Source organism: Lutra lutra, chromosome 6 (genome assembly GCF_902655055.1).
Source record: "Lutra lutra chromosome 6, mLutLut1.2, whole genome shotgun sequence".
Classification (NCBI taxonomy): domain Eukaryota; kingdom Metazoa; phylum Chordata; class Mammalia; order Carnivora; family Mustelidae; genus Lutra; species Lutra lutra.
The window spans coordinates 1109077-1125738 of NC_062283.1; the positions used below are offsets into that span (position 1 = coordinate 1109077).

The following is a 16662-nucleotide window of genomic DNA, read 5'->3' on the forward strand; positions in this document are numbered from 1 at the left end:
CTTCCAGGGCACAGAAGCAAAAATCTTATATACAATTTCACTGGGTTTAGGGACTCACTCAAGACCATTAACAGAAGCTAAGGGCAAGAATTTTTAATTTAGAGATTTCCAAAAGAAATGTCCTGATTCTTCAAAGCCTCTTGAATTAGAAATGCCAACATGAGTCATCAGAGGGGACCAAGCAGAAGGAAAGAATGGAGAGGGGGAGCCATCCAGCCATTCAACAAACCCTCCTCGGGGCTGTATTGTTCACTGAGGCTGATAACCAGGCCGGGGGCCGGCTGGATGGGGAAGAGGAAGAGGAACCAGGACCGGCACAGCGGAGCTGCGGGGGCTCCCAGGCCTCCGCGCCGGGCGCCCGCCCAGCCCTTCCCGGCTGCGCCCCGCCTCTCCAGGCCCGCCGTCGCGTGCACCTGCCGCCGCCGTGGCTGCGGAGCGCACGGCCCCAGGGAGCACGCGGCGGGCGGGAGGTCTCCGCGCTCCTGGGAGGGGACTCGCCGTGGCCGGGGGAAGCGCCCCCGCTGCGGGTCGGCCGCCTCCCCGCCAGTGAGATGGAGCGACGACACCAGATGTTTCAGCTCCTTCTCCAGCCTGGCTGGCGGCGCCTGCGGAGGGAGGCGGGGCGCAACCCGCAAACTCGCGGCAGTGGCGTGCGCCGCAGCGCTGCCCTCGCCCCAGCTTCCGCTGCGCAGGAAACCCAGAGCCGCCTGGAGCGCGGGGGTCGCGCGGCGGAGGGCGGGGCCGCTGGCTCTCCTGAGCGCTCGCTCCGGGGCGCGGCGGCAAGCGGCGACGACCACCGAGAGCTCGCACCGCCCGGAATCCTAGAGCGGACCGGAAGTGCGCGCCGGCCGGCGGGGTCGTGCGGGCGGCGGCGGGTCCGGGAGCCCGCGGGCGGGGAGGCTGGCCCTGGGCCCGCCCTTCTCGGAGGCGGGAGCCGCGGCTGCGGGGAGAGCGCGGGTGTGCGAGCGGCCGCCGGGTTCGGCTCCGGAGCGCCTTGTCGGGGCGCAGGCGTCATGAGACCAGCAGCGGCCGCGGGCCCGTCGGGTTTCGGCGTGTCCGCCCTCGGGTCCCGCAGCGCGCCGTCGGGTGCTCGCCGCTTCCGGTCCGCGCGGGGCCGGGCCTCCCGCCGCAGGGACTCGCTCCGGTGACTGCCCAGCGCTGTCACGGACACGAGTCCTCGCGCTCCGCGGCCGCCGTCGGCCTGTGTTCACGGAAACGTGCCATACGGAGCGCGGGGGCGGCGCGCACCTGCCGGGACCCCGGGTGCGGTGAGACCCGGGTGCGGTGAGACACCGGTGCGGTGAGCTGCGCGCTGCGCTGCGGGCTCTCGGGATGGCCACGGCCTCCGGGGTTCTCCCGGCCGTGGCTGGCCGGGCTGCGGGGGAGCGTGGGGAGATTATCAGAGTGAAGGTTAAAGAGGAGGACCACGTTTGGGATCAGGAGTCCTGCTTGCACAAAAATGTGTCTCTCACCCGGGAGCTCTGCCGCCTGCGCTTCCGGCAGTTCTGCTACCAGGAGACCCCGGGGCCCCGCGAGGCGCTGAGCCGGCTGCGGGAGCTCTGCCGCCAGTGGCTGCGGCCGGAGATGCACAGCAAGGAGCAGATCGTGGAGCTGCTGGTGCTGGAGCAGTTCCTGACCATCCTGCCCGAGGAGCTGCAGGCCTGGGTGCGGGAGCAGCAGCCGGAGAGCGGGGAGCAGGCGGTGGCCGCGCTGGAGGACCTGGAGAGGGAGCTGGATGAGCCTCGACAGCAGGTGAGAGATGGCCGGGCCCCAACTTCCCTGGAGAGTTTGAGTGTGCGGGTCCAAGGGGGAGTCGCGTGGTCGGCGTCACGCAGGTGGGGGCATTATCCGTGGATCACTGGTGCCGAGGAATACATTGGCCCTCGTGGATAACAGTGTCGATATAAGTGATAGCTGATCCAGATACGCAGGTGATGTAACCACACAGGAACCCTGATCTATTGCTTACCAGTAAGCAATGTATTTTATTTAGTGACTGTGAGCTTTAATCTCTTATGGTGAGCTCTTGTGGTGCCCACACCCTAGCTGTATATGAAAACAAAGCAGTAAAAGAACGGGAGGAATACCCTCTAGGAGAGACAAGTAGAGAAGCAGCCAAATGTAATAGAATTGTCCAGAAACGGTGAATGAGGAGATTTGGGTTCCATAGTAGGCCCTGTCACTAACAAGCCATGTCACCTTGGACCTGTCACATCTTCTCTGGGCTTCAGTGTGTTCATCCGTACAACAGAGAGACTCACGGCGTCATTTTCTAGATACTTCCTAGTATGTGGAGTAGTTGCCATGCGAAGTGTGTTGAACCCAGCGTTTGGTCTTTCCCCATCACACTAGAGGTTATTTCTAAGAGAGTATGCCTTCCTTTTAGGACCGTAATCGTCAGCCATTATGGGTATTACCAGACCCTCGGACGTGTCTCTAGTGATACGGTCCATGCACTGATCTGAGCCCTTGGAAGGTGAGCATTTCATGTACACAGTCGGAAGCGCTACAGCACGCTTCTCGGAAATGCAAAGCTTTCATACGAGACCAACCCATGGGAACGGGAGTCCATGTCATGAAGACGTGCTGACTTGCCACGAATTTTACCAGCAAGTACATGTTTTGGGCCTCCGGGTAAGAGCACCTGAGGATAGTGGAATGCAGCCCATTGTGAAGGCCAACAGCACCGTGCCCAGGGCCCACTCACCTCCACACCCTTCCTCTGGGCTCTCACAGCCGCACTCTCTCAGTTTTGGAAATGCTTATTTGCATGGTTCCCTCCTGTCTTCGTGCATTTTTTGTTAAACTTTTTTGTGTTCCAGAAAATGAGCAGGCACAGGGGTTTACAGGTGCCTCAGGGGCATGCTGGTGATAAAATTTCTGCTAGTGACCATAACGGAGGAAAAGCTTAACCGCAGGAAAGCTCAAAGTTATAAAGCGCTTTGAAAAAAAAGGGAAAAACCTGTGACATTGACCGTGCATGCAGGTGGCATAAAGGAGTCAGAGGCAGTGCTGGGAAGATAAGGAGAGTCACCTCCCTGGAACCGGGCCCGTGCTACAAAGTTTGCTAGAATGAGCGTGAGGAAATGGAAGACAGGAGCACCTGTCAGGTGTGTGGATTGAGTACCAGACACAGAAGCAGTCAGAGGCAGCCTTTCTCAGAACAAAGAGAAGGCCTTAGCAATTTATGAAGACCTTAAGAAAAGACCTTAAAAAAGGCTGGAACTCCTGCAGAAGTGCCTTCATCTGGAATAAGCAGTGTCTGTTCCATGACTTCAAGAACCGCCATGCCTTCCGCCATGTTAAGCTCTCGGTGAGGCTGTGAGTGCGTGTGAGAGAAGTGTAGACGGTTCCCCAGTGTTAAGAAAGTTGACTGATGAGGAAGGCTGTACCCGGGATCAGATTTTTAATTTTGATGAAACCAGTCTCTATTGGAAGTGGATTCCCTCGAGAGCCTGTATCCCGAAGGAAGAAACGCACTCTCAAGGGCTGAAGGCCACAGAGATCATCTGGTGTGATGTTGGGTTCAAATCCTGGTGGGGCTGTAAAGCTGAAGCTGGTTGTGAGCACACTGCCCACGCACGAGCTTTGAAAGGAGTCGCAAAGATGAGCCTACTGTAGCTTTAGCAAGAGAGGCTGCCTGACAGTGTAGATACTTACTGGTCTTCCAGGTGATGTTTTTGTAGATGGTTTAAAAAAGTAACTACAGGGGCGCCTGGGTGGCTCAGTGGGTTAAAGCCTCTGCCTTTGGCTCATTGATCCTGGGTCCTGGGATTGAGCCCTGCATCAGGCTTTCTGTTCAGCCGGAGGCCTGCTTCCTCCTCTCTCTCTGCCTGTCTCTCTGCCTATTTGTGATTTCTGTCTGTCAAATAAACAAATAAAATCTTAAAAAAAAAAAAAAAAGTAACTTCAGGAGGAAAAAAAAATTATGTTTCAAAATTCTTTCGATTCAGGAAATTATAAGCCATCCAAGCCATCTTCCAACAAATCCTGAGCTTTCTTCAAATATTAAAATTCTCTTTTCCCTTCTTTTTTTTTTTTTTTTTAAAGATTTTATTTATTTATTTGACAGAGAGAAATCACAAGTAGGCAGAGAGGCAGGCAGAGAGAGAGAAGGAAGCAGGCTCCCTGCTGAGCAGAAAGCCCGATGTGGGGCTCGAACTCAGGACCTGGGATCATGACCTGAGCCGAAGGCAGCGGCTTAACCCACTGAGCCACCCAGGCGCCCCTCTCTTTTCCCTTCTTAATACAACTTTGGTACTCCAGCCCCTTGATCAGGGTGTGAGCTCAGCCTTTAAGGCTTATTGCTTAAGGAGAATATTCAAGATGTTTCTTGCACCTACAAGGGGGTGAAATGCATACACAGTTTTTGCATTCTGAAATCAGTTCAACATTAAACTTGCCCTTGAGATTATTGGAGAGGTTTGGAATGACATCACAAAAACCTGCTTATTTGCCGGGTAACATGAAGTTCTCCCTGATTCAGTTCGTGAGTCCAGAGTCCGTGAGCCTTCTCAAGAGCTGTGAGCTTCCCAAGAGCTCTCCCAAAGCAAAGCACAGCTGTGTCGCTCTGTCGGAGGCCGCTCATCTGATGAGTGGGCGGTGAAGGTCCGGGGAGCTGCGGTGGTGCCGCGCAGAAGCCCTTGTCCTGTGGGGGCTGCTGCGCTTGATCACTGGGGCACAGAAGGGAGGTGTGGAAGAAGTCGTTTGTGGCTCCCTCGCTTTCTGCTTCCGGCGATGGAGCGGGCGTGGCAGTGGGCCAAGGACAATGCGGATCACACAGGCTTCGCACTTCTGTGCAAGCTCCGATTTGGAGCCATAGGAGCCGTGGTTTATGAACGACGGAAAATGTTTAAGCAGCACAGACTGGGTATCTGCTTGTCAGTCAGTGCCCGAGACGTGAAAACAAGGCGATGAGCCAGGACAGTTTCTGTGTATCTTCTGAAATCAGCACATTTCTTGGCAAACGAGCAAAGGCTTCCCCGGTTGGACTTCCGAAGGTGGTGTCTCTGCCCCTGCTGCACCCTGTCCCCGCACCTCTTTCCCACACCGTAGCTTCCCCTTCGTAGGGTAAGGTCCTGCAGGAAATGTAGCCATTTTTTACAATGTCTTTTTGACTATGTTTTTAATGCTTTTATTTTTACTAGAATTGCTTTAGTTTTACGGGCGCTCTGGTGACAAAGTTGTCTAGATGTTCAGTGGTCTGTCCTGCAACTTTATTTTCTCCATAAACCTTGTTATTTTCTGTGCAGCTTTGCAGAACGCATGTTTTCTCATGAGTTCACATATTCTGCGGTAGATACCTGTCTAAGCACTCTCTTACCTGTATCCTACCTATCTTCTCCCTTTGTTTCAAATAAGCAATATTGGTTTTTCCTGTAAGATGGCCTGTTACTGTAGAATTCTCCTTTTTTCGCTTCGTTGAAAAATGTAGCCGTGGTAGGCCTTGGTGCTCGGTCAGTTCTGGGTAATGTTCACATTTGGTAGATTTTCATACGATTCAGGATTATAGGTATCTCCCTAGTCTTACAGAATATTACATTTGCATACATGTTTCTCATTTTTCTTGTTCCTGTGTGATTTCTGGAGGAAGGGGGAAATGTCATCGTTGCAGGCATGTTTGGCTGCCCACTGGACACAGGTGTCCCTGCTTCAGAATGTTTCTCTCTGCCCCACTTGACGCCACTTGATTTTACAAAACCTGCATTAGTACAGGAATGGCTCCTTTTCATAAAAATGAAAATCCTCTTTGGATTTCTTCTGGTGAGAAAACAGGAACAAATGCAGTCCTTTCACAGGGAAAGCGGCCCTGGGTGAGCTGACGAAGTGGGGAGACTGCTGTGTGCCATTTTGCTTACCGTACTTTCCATAGGATCGCTCTGCTCTCGTACCTGTGTCTATCCTCCCCTCTGCCCTCCTTAAGACACGGTGATTCTGCCCATGGCAGCAGGTGTCCCTTCCTAAATGCTTTTCTGGGTTTCCTTGTACTTGAGTTGGCTGTGCTGCTTAGCTCTGGTGGTGGGTGGGGGGGAGCGGAGGGCAGGGAATAGGCATGTTTTCTGGGAGTTTCTGGGAAGTCTTTTATTTTTCTTATAAAATGCGACAGATGTGTTCAGTTCTGTGTTTTCCCACTTCTGTTTTAAACATAAATGTGGCATCTGGAGCCATCTCAGAAACTTCTTTTTTCAGTTGATAAGTTTTGAGAGACTAGGATGACAATATTAGAAACAAAAGTGTTTCTATTCATGGAGATTGCTGATGAATATAAAGTTGTAATCTGTACATTTTAAAGCATAACATCTCACTAGCTGATGTCTGAATGTTGGAATGGACTCTTTTTCCTTTTCTATTTTTAAAAATTGTAACAGCATTTAGCATAGGAAATGATGAGATGCCACTAATATCTAGTAAAGTGAATGTAATATTATATAAAAATGTTATATGTATATTTACACCGTAGCGTTGAAAATCTCAGCACAAGGTCAGACGTCCGTGAAAACATCTGTTCCACACAGTAAGATCTCCCGGCCTTAATGTTTTCCCTCTGCCAGATCCAGGCTGCATGTAGAAATCTCATACCTGAGCGTATGATGTCCTGCAAATCAGTAAGCAAGAGGACACGTTACCCCAATAAAAACATCAACAAAAGACTCAAACATGCACTGTACAAAAAAAAGATAACTAGCCAGTAAAACTGTAAAGCAATGACTCAATCTTACTAATCAGAAAAATGCAAATTAAAACAACGTGTGGTACCACTTTATTCCAACCAGCATGGATTAAAAGTGCTGACATGACCAAATTTTGGTAAGGACGTTGAGCCACTTTCCGAATGCTTATGTCCTGGTAGGACAAGTTGTTTTGGCCACTTTGGAAATACCTACCATGTCTAACCATGCTCTGATCTAACAAACCTAGTCCCAGGTATGTGTCTACAAGAGACACTTCTGAAGACATGTAAAATAATGCTCATAGCAGCATTATTATAATTGCCAGAGACTCTGAACAACTGAAATGACTACTAGAAATGGGACAGGGGCACGTAGTTACAATGTGTTTGTACCGTCGGATACTGTACAACAGTGAAAATAAATGGACAACCAAGTTCTAAAGTGTGGATGCGTTTCACAAACATGATGTTGAACAAAGAAGCCGACAAAAATAAATGCATGTTGTATGATTTTGTTTCTATAAAGTGCAAAAAGCAAAATGCCTCTGTGGGGATCCGTGTCAGAGTGGGACTTACTTTGGGGGAGAGGGTGTGGCACAGGGAGCCTTCTGAGAGGCTGATCGTGTTCTAGGTGGTTTACTTCGTGGTAGATCATCGAGTTCTATGCTTACGAGCTCTGTGTTTTCCTAAGCATATAATACTCCAACTAAAAACTGTATTAATTACGAGGTGGCTGAGCAGCCGACCCTTGACCTCCGGGTGCTGAGATCGAGCCCCACGTGGGCCCCGCGCGGAGTGTGCAGGCTGCCGAAGAGTCTCTCTTCCTCTGCCTTTCCCCCCATCACATGCGCGTGTGCTCTTTCTCTGAAATAAATCTTTAAAAATTGTATTAATTAAAAGATTTTTATCCCACCGTGATGTTTCCTGTATGATGGTCTAGGGTATTTGACTAAATGCACATTTTTAGTTTCATGGGTCATGTGAATGAGGAATTCTTTTTGTAAAGGGAAGACCTGGGGAGGGAAATGTTCAGAATTAACCGAGTTTGCAAATGCCCCCCCAAAGGAGGAGCTGGCTTTTCCTTGGGTTTTGCCAGTGAGATGCAGAGCGTGGGTAACACGCCGGGTGTACGGCAGAGCGCGGATTGGTGAGGTCCCCACACGGGGTTCTGTACCGATAGAGCGGATGTTGTTTTTGTTTTGGCCTCAAGAACATTTGGCGAGGCAGCCTGTGGACGCTTGTGTTGATCGCACTGGGGCTTCCGCAAGGCTATTGTGCAAGAAAGCAGGCTTAGCAGGAACATGCAGTGGCCAGGCCGCCCCTGCTGGAAGGAGCCCACCCAGAGAGGCCGAGCGGCGTGTTTTGTGTTCTTGTCATTGTGAGGTCTATTAGGTAAATACAAACGAGAGTTTCTCTGCTTAGGGAGATGACAACTTACTTTTCTTTCTTTTTTTTTTTTAAGTAACTTTCATTCTTGCTCTGTTTTATTTTTTTTAAAGACTTTTATTTATTTATGAGAGAGAGAGCGAGCGAGTGCACCCATGCACAAGCAGGGGAACAGCAGGCAGAGGGAGAAGCAGGCTCCCCGCTGAGCAGGGAGCCTATGTGGGGCTCGATCCCAGGCCCCTGGGATCATGACCTGAGCTGAAGGCAGATGCTTAACTGACTGAGCCCCCAAGGTGTCCCCCAAAATGGCTTCTTATGGGAGTGGGGGTGGAGTAGAATAGGAGCAAGACTTCTCTGAATATATATTTTTATTTTTTCCATAGCATGTAAATGTTTTAAATATTTAAAAAGCAATGTTACATTCAAAATGATTAAACAGGGGCGCCTGGGTGGCTCAGCGGGTTGAGCCACTGCCTTCGGCTCGGGTCATGATCTCAGGGTCCTGGGATCGAGCCCCGCATCAGGCTCTCTGCTCAGCAGGGAGCCTGCTTCCTCCTCTCTCTCTGCCTGCCTCTCTGCCTGCTTGTGAGCTCTCTCTGTCAAATAAATAAATAAATAAATAAATCTTTAAAAATAAATAAATAAAAATAAAAAAAAACCAAAATGATTAAACAAACACAGAAACAGATACACTCAACTGTGTATTAAATTAATAACTAACAGCAAAACAGTAACTCAGGGGACTTGAGCACCATGTTCTGATTATGTGCTCTTAGCGCAGTACTGTGTGTGGGCACAGAAAGCCCCAGAGTGATTTTGTAGGGATGTCAGTGGGAGTCTTCTACAACACAAAGCACGGTAATTCTGAAACTTCTGTGCTTATTGTAGGTCCCGGTAAATGAGTAGATGCAAACAGTGGATTGAACGGGGTGGTGTTCAGGAAGGAGGTGTACAGGAAGGAGATGTTAAAATGGAGTATGGAAAGCTGAAGTGCGGTGTTGAAATGGGATTGAATTCATGATAACCTACAAATGCCCTTACCAGCTCTGTCCGTGGCAGGGCCGGGACGGGGTGGTGCACCGGAACAGTGAGCCCCGCTGCTGCTCAGCCTGTTACCAGCACTGTCGCTCGGAAATGAATCGAGCCTCCTTGGGGAGATAGTTGAAACTAGATCAGGACCGGGGAAATGCCATGTGGTCTGTGTGTGTGTTGTTCTGGAAAGCACAGATGTGCTGAAAACAGGAGTGGGGTCCCATGCCAAGGATGCAGGACCCTGATGATCGGGACGTGGGGAGCTGAGTGGGAGACAGTTTAAGGTCGAGGCGAGTGAGGATGCAGTGGGCTACAAAGTAAGTCTGCACGGATGTTTAAGATGAGAGACGGGGCGCCTGGGCGGCTCCGTCGGGTAAGCATCAGACTCGTGCTTTTGGCCCAGGTCATGACTGACCTTAGGGTCATGAGACGAAGCCCCCCCCACCCCCCGCAGGCTATTTGCTGAGCCTGGAGCCTGCCAAAGCTTCTCTCCCTCCCTCTCCCCTGCCCCATGCAGTGCGCATGCCTGCTCTCCCTCCCTGACACAGAGAGAGAGAGAGATAGAAACCTCTTTATAGAAGATTGCTGGCTAGTAAATGTAGAAGGAATTGTAAAGGCAGGCAGTCACCATTTTGCAACCCCCAGGATAAAAATGGACCAGAATTATCAGTAAATGCTAAAACCATTGAGGAATAGCTATTTACGTAGTTCTACACTATGACCTCGCAGCTGACTTACTAATTACAGTGGGAAACGTGAATGGATAGAGCTGGAGGCCACTACCTGAGCTAAGTGACCAAGGTCAGCATTATCCATAGTGCAGTAACTCGACAGTGTGTGCCCATGACACGCCACAGCAGCACACAGCACTTAGCTAGTATTCTTCCAGAAATCACTCACCAGAGTCCACGTGCAAAGGAAGAGTAAGACAGATCCCTAATGTGGAGATTCTGTAACATAACTGGCTCTGACTTTTCAAAAATTGAATGTCATAAAAAGGCAGGAAACTATTTTAGATTAAAAGAACCAAAAGATACAATAACCAAAAACAATATATAAATATTGTTTCACAGAGTTAAAAAAACCATAAAATATGTTTTGGGGACAGTTAGGGAAGTTTAATTACAAACCATATATGAGATGATTAGTGTAAGGAGAAGATGTTTTCTTTTTCACCCAACCCAGTGATCCAAAATGATTGGCTTCTTTCCCCATCCATACACTGGGGTAGTGTTTTCCACTTTTATTCTAAAACAACTGGCAGATTCCTTTTTGGGTTGAGTAGCTCATTAGTAACTCTTAGGTAACTTGCATAGCCTCACCTCAAGTATTTATTTTAATTGCACACACTGAAATCCATTTACAGCTTTCTTTTAATTATCATGATTTAGGGAGGATTTCTTTCATGTGTTTCTGTTGTTATCCCCCGTCAGAAACCACAGGGATGAGTAGCAACTTCTGTCCAGTGGGGACAGTTGCTGTTGTATAGCTCTGGCTTTGTCAGTCCCAGAATTTTTCTCTCTTCTTGTTCCCTCTTGGATTCCTCTTAAGAATCCAGTGAAGACTTTTTTCTTCTTATGTTCTATTTCAGTAGAAGAATGTTCTGAGGTTTGTGCAATGATCACATATATTAATTTCCAGATGTACCTGTTTGTCCTCAGGTCCCACAGCGCACAGATGGGCCAGAAATTCCTGTGGAGGAAATGACTCCTATGGAGACCGTGAAGGAGTCCTTTGGTGCCCAGCTCCAGCGTGTGGAAGACGGAATGGAATGTGACTCTCCAGAGCCACACCAGTCACTGCAGGACAGTGGTGAGGGGCTCCCTACTCAGCGGGGAGTCTGCTTCTCTCTCTGCCCCTTCCCTGGCTCACGTGCTCTCTCTCTCTCTCTCTCTTTTTCTCCCATTCAAATAAATAAATAAATCTTTAAAAAATCCATTGCTGTATTGCTGAGCCTTTTCTAGCCAGAAAAAAAAAGGTTTGTTTTTTTTTTTGTTAGTAAATAAATAACATCAATTTACTTCTTATTTTACATAAAACAGTGCTTTATTTCAAGGCTAATCCCAGGTACTGCTCTAGAAAATCACATCGTGGCTTTCTGGTCTTTACTCTGTCACAACTTTTTGTTCCTGGCAGGGGTTCCTCATTTACCTTCTGTTCCTCCAAGGCTGGACTCTAACCAAAACCGTATTCCCCCAACTTTTGTGCTCGTAGCCTCTCTTTCTACCCCAAACTCTAGTGGCTACTTGGGCAGTATATATATTTCAAATTATATTCCCAAATATTCTAATTGGTTTTTTCTTTATATTGTAGGGTCATTCTTGTGGCTTTCCATGATGTCTCAAAGCATGGGTGATGATAACCCCAGTAGTTTGGACACTAATGAACCAGAAATTGAACCAGAAAACATGAGAGAGAAGTTCTTCAGAAGCTTAGCAGTGTTACTGGAAAACAAAAGTAATAATACCAAGATATTTTCTAAAGCAAAATACTGTCAGTTAATAAGGGAAGTGAAAGAGGCAAAAGCGAAGGCAAGAAAGGAATCTGTAGACTATCGTCGCTTAGCTAGATTTGATGTGATCCTCGTGCAAGGAAATGAGAAGCTGATTGAGGCTACAAATGGGGAAACAGACAAAGTGCGGTATTACTTACATAGCGAGGAGTTATTTGACATTCTGCATGATACCCATCTCAGCATTGGACATGGCGGGCGTACCCGCATGGAGAAAGAGTTACAAGCAAAATACAGGAACATCACAAAGGAAGTTATAATGCTATACCTGACACTCTGCGGAGCATGCCAACAGAAAAATGTGAAACTCAAGAAAGTTCTAACATCAAAGCCAATGAAGGAAGTGAATTCGAGATGCCAAGTGGATCTTATAGACATGCAGTTGAATCCTGATGGGGAGTATAAATTTATTATGCATTATCAAGACCTTCGTACAAAGTTGAGTTTCTTGCGGTCACTAAAATCTAAAAAGCCTAAGGAAGTTGCACATGCCCTTTTAGATATTTTTACAATTATTGGAGCACCCAGTGTCCTACAATCTGACAATGGGAGGGAATTTTCAAGCCAGGTTGTCCGTGAACTCAGTAATATTTGGCCAGAATTAAAAATTGTCCATGGGAAGCCTCTACCTTGTCAAAGCCAAAGTTCTGTGAATCAAACTAATGAGGATATCCAAACTAGGATTATCTCCTGGATGCAAACTCACCAGTCATCACACTGGGCTGAATTTTTGTGGTTCATTCAGATGACCCAGAATCAGCCCTATCACCGAGGCATGCAGCAGACTCCACGTGAAGGCACCTGGAGCTCTGAAGCTAAACTAGGCCTGTGTCATTCCCAGTTACCCGAAGACCTTCCTGCTAGCCTGAGTCCAGAAAACGGATCAGAACAAAGTGCAGCAGGAGCACAGTGTGAAGAGAACATGGAGACTGGCACAGACAGCAGTGACCTTGAAGACCATCTTTCTATTCCTCCCACCGGGGCCGTGAAGAAGCCTCCTGAAAACAGACTAAGATTCATACCCTGTGTGGTGTGTGAGAAGGAATGCTCGGGTGCTCATAGTTGCATATCTTGTGATGGAAACGTCCATGCGGTGTGTGGAGTGCCCCGCCAGCAAGACCCCGAGGACTATCATCACAGAATGACGTGCAGCCTCTGCTATGAGACCACAACAATGAAAAGGAAGCATGACGAGACCCAAAGAAGTTTGACTGGTCAGCCTTTCAAAATGCTGAAGCCGTCAGAGACACCATTTCCCTCAGACGACGTAGGAGATTGGGTAAGAGTCCGAGCATCTGCTGCAGATCAGGGCAGGGAAGAGCTTTTTTACTGCCCACGTGCTCGCAGGGGAGGGTGTTTGGGCATGCTGGAGACGCTGAGGCACACGTGGCCAACTTGATTTTGTTTTCTCCAGAGAGAAAAACCCCATTACTGTTAATGTGTCACCCCCCCCAACAGCTTTTCGCAGGTTGGAAGTTATGACCTTGAATCCTGCTTGGTATGTTGTCTGGGGTTATGGCAGTATCTCTTCTACTCCTTTCTGGTGTCAGGCATTTCCTGGGGGGCGGGGTGGGAAAGCTAAGGGTGCGTTTCTCCAGGAGGATGAATGTGGGAAAAGCGGGACTTAACGTTACTTTGTTGTAATTGCATCTGAGTTTGGGTGGGGAGGTAAGCTAGGAAAGGGCTTCTCAGGGCAAGTGAAGAAGTATTTAGGGGGAGGGATGATCAGTTTGATAGTGAGGTATCTCATATGAGACATGAGATTGTGAGATGTTTGTGTTGAGAAAAGCTGTTTACAGATTTAAATGGAGAGCATGAGATAAGGCCAAAGAGATGTGTTTGAAATCAGCAGGTTTTATAAAGTAGAGGTTCTGTGTGTGGAGTTTAGAGTTTCCACATATGGAGGCTACCCATGATTTGGGTCAGTGGTGCCTGGAGTGTGATCTTCAGACCAGCTCTGGTCTGCAGATGGTTTCTACTAGTTTACAGAGTGGTAAGTACGTTAAGGAGGAGTTAGAACAATTTGACATTGCTGTAGCACCCAGGCATGTGATTCCTGAACTCGTGATTTTGAATAGAACACGGGTGGGTTTGGGGGTCACTGACCTCTTGGGGCCAGTCCTCCTGCGGGTAGGTACACAAGGTCAGGCACAGTGACAGCATGTGATGTCTGATGGCCAGTCTGTCTGCTGTAACTCGGAAACATGTAAACCTTTATTTACCTTTGTAACTTAATTTTAAAACCATTTTTAAGTTTTTAATCAAGCCTAGTTTTTAATCTATAGTTTGTTACCAGAAAAAGGAGGAAAGTAAAATTTGTATTATTTACTTTTAATCCTAATTTGCAGATGGCAAAACAAGCCTCACTAGACTTTTTTGTCAAGAAAAAACATACCTTTTCTGAATATAGCAGCCGTAGTAAGAGAAATGGTAACAATGGAAGTCGCCCAGAGCAGAGGAAAACCAGAAGAGTTCACACAAGTTTTACTCGGAAGTATGACCCCTCGTATATTGAGTTCGGGTTTGTAGCCGTAATCGATGGCGCAGTGCTGAAGCCGCAGTGCATTATATGTGGAGACATCCTGGCCAATGAAGCCATGAAACCATCGAAGCTGAAGCGGCACTTGTATTCAAAACATAAAGAGATAAGTTCGCAACCGAGAGAATTCTTTGAGAGAAAGAGCAGTGAATTAAAAAGCCAGCCAAAGCCGGTGCTGAATGTTTCTCACATAAACATCAGTGCTCTGCGGGCGTCCTACAAGGTGGCGCTCCCGGTCGCCAAGTCTAAGACGCCGTACACGATCGCGGAGACGCTGGTGAAAGACTGCATCAGAGAAGTCTGCCTGGAGATGCTGGGTGAGTCCGCAGCCAAGAAGGTGGCCCAGGTGCCGCTTTCCAACGACACCATAGCCCGGCGCATTCAGGAGCTGGCGAGCGACATGGAGGACCAACTTGTAGAGCAAATAAAAGCAGCAAAGTACTTTTCGTTGCAGCTTGACGAATGCAGAGACGTTGCTAACATGGTCATTCTTCTGGTGTATGTGCGGTTCGAACATGATGATGATATAAAGGAAGAATTCTTCTTTTCAGCCTCTTTACCGACAAACACGACTAGCGCGGAGCTGTATGAAGCTGTGAAGAATTACGTTGTCAACAAGTGTGGTCTGGAGTTCAGGTTTTGTGTGGGAGTGTGTTCTGATGGCGCGGCGTCCATGACAGGAACGCGTTCTGAAGTGGTGACCCAGATCAAGGAGCTGGCCCCAGAGTGCAAAATAACACATTGCTTCATTCATCGAGAAAGTCTGGCCATGAGAAAGGTGTCCGCGGAGCTAAACAGTGTGCTCACTGACACGGTAAAAATCGTGAATTATGTCAAGTCTAACGCGTTCAATTCCAGACTGTTCTCTTTGTTGTGCGACAACATGGAGGCTGACCACACGCAGCTGTTGCTGCACGCCGAGATGCGCTGGTTGTCTCGGGGAAAGGTTCTGTCGAGAATGTTTGAAATACGAAATGAACTCCTAGTGTTTCTGCAAAGCAGGAAGCCAGTTTGGTCCCAGCTTTTCAGAGATGTGAATTGGACAGCCGGACTTGCTTATTTATCTGATATATTCAGTATTTTTAATGATCTTAACGTTTCCATGCAAGGGAAGAATGCAACCTGTTTTTCAATGGCTGATAAGATTGAAGGACAAAAACAGAAATTAGAAGCCTGGAAAAACAGAGTTTCTGCAGATTGTTATGACATGTTCCATAATTTAACAACAGTAATCCAGGAAGTAGGTAATGACCTTGATGTTGTCCATCTGCGGAAAGTTATCAGTGAACATCTTACGAATCTGTTGGATTGTTTGGAATTGTATTTTCCTTCAAAAGAAGATCCACGTGTGGGAAACTCGTGGATCCAAAACCCATTTCTTCCGCCAAAAGATAATTTAGATTTAACTGTAACCCTGCAGGATAACTTGTTGAAGCTGGCTGCTGATGAAGGATTGAAAACAAATTTTGAAAATACAGCATCGCTTGCTTCATTTTGGATAAAAGTTAAAAATGAGTATCCTGAACTAGCTGAGGTTGCTTTAAAATCCCTCCTTCTGTTCCCCTCAACATCCCTCTGCGAGACTGGGTTCTCCACTCTAAGCGTTATTAAAACAAAACACAGGAACAGTTTAAATATCCATTATCCCCTGAGAGTAGCGTTGTCATCAATCCAGCCGAGGTTAGACAAATTAACAAGCAAGAAGCAAGCTCACTTATCCCATTAAGAACGTGAGTTGTCCAGGCAGAGCACGCACTTACACATCACGGAACAGGAAAGGCTACGATTAAAATAACAGTTCTCTATATAAATTGTCTATATGTACACTTTCAGTTAAATGTATAGTTTTTATAATTTTTTTATTCTTTCTTATATTTGTTATATTTATTAAAATGTAACTTTAAATCTCTTGCTTCTTCTATTAAAAAATTTGGTCCTGTCTTTCGTACGCCTTTGTCACTGTTGTGTTTCCTCAGGGTATTCAGATTGTAGGACGGCTTCAGGCTGGCAGTAATTTCTTGGAGATGGTGTCTCAGCCTACTGACGGGAAGGGAACTCGGGGCTGGAATCAGACTCGGAATGCCAGGGTCGGGGCGGGGGGCGGGCTTGTGCAGCTGGTCCTGGGGGAAGCTGACGTGAAGGTTCCTCTGTAGGTGTGTGCTTAGACAGTGTGGCTGAGTTGGGGAAGCACTTCCTTGTCATGGTGTCATGGCTTTGGACTCAACGTTGGTTAGTTCCGATTTCGTCACAGTTGGGGAGCGGGCCACAGTGAGGAGCTGAGGTTGGGTACAGCTCTCTAGACTTTGCTTGAGCCGGTCGCTGTAAGGTTTTGTGGGACAAAGCCATGTACTGGCTTTGATGTAATAACTTTTACCGCGTGGAGATGGTTCTGGATATGCCACACACCTGCACTCGCTCAGAAAGCGGAATTGCTTTCCCTCTACCTTTCATTTTTTAGGAATATTTGACCTTCCTCCGTTTCTTCCTCCGCGTGTCTAATTGTCTTACTGTACATTTTTTTCT

General features: G+C 47.9%; 1 protein-coding gene across 2 annotated transcripts; it reads left to right on the top strand.

Moving 5' to 3' along the window:
- The first annotated feature begins 980 nt into the window (after positions 1 to 980).
- SCAND3 (SCAN domain containing 3) lies at positions 981 to 16097 on the top strand. 2 transcript variants are annotated; one of them, XM_047735174.1, is made up of 4 exons: positions 981 to 1752; positions 10750 to 10897; positions 11402 to 12879; positions 13949 to 16097. In XM_047735174.1, the coding sequence occupies exons 1-4, from the start codon at positions 1333 to 1335 to the stop codon at positions 15863 to 15865; spliced, it is 3963 nt and encodes a 1320-aa protein (XP_047591130.1). In that variant the 5' UTR covers positions 981 to 1332; the 3' UTR covers positions 15866 to 16097. The 2 variants fall into 2 exon arrangements, with proteins under 2 accessions (XP_047591130.1, XP_047591129.1); XM_047735173.1 differs by having other exon boundaries at positions 986 to 1752; positions 10750 to 10900.
- The last annotated feature ends 565 nt before the right edge of the window (positions 16098 to 16662 follow it).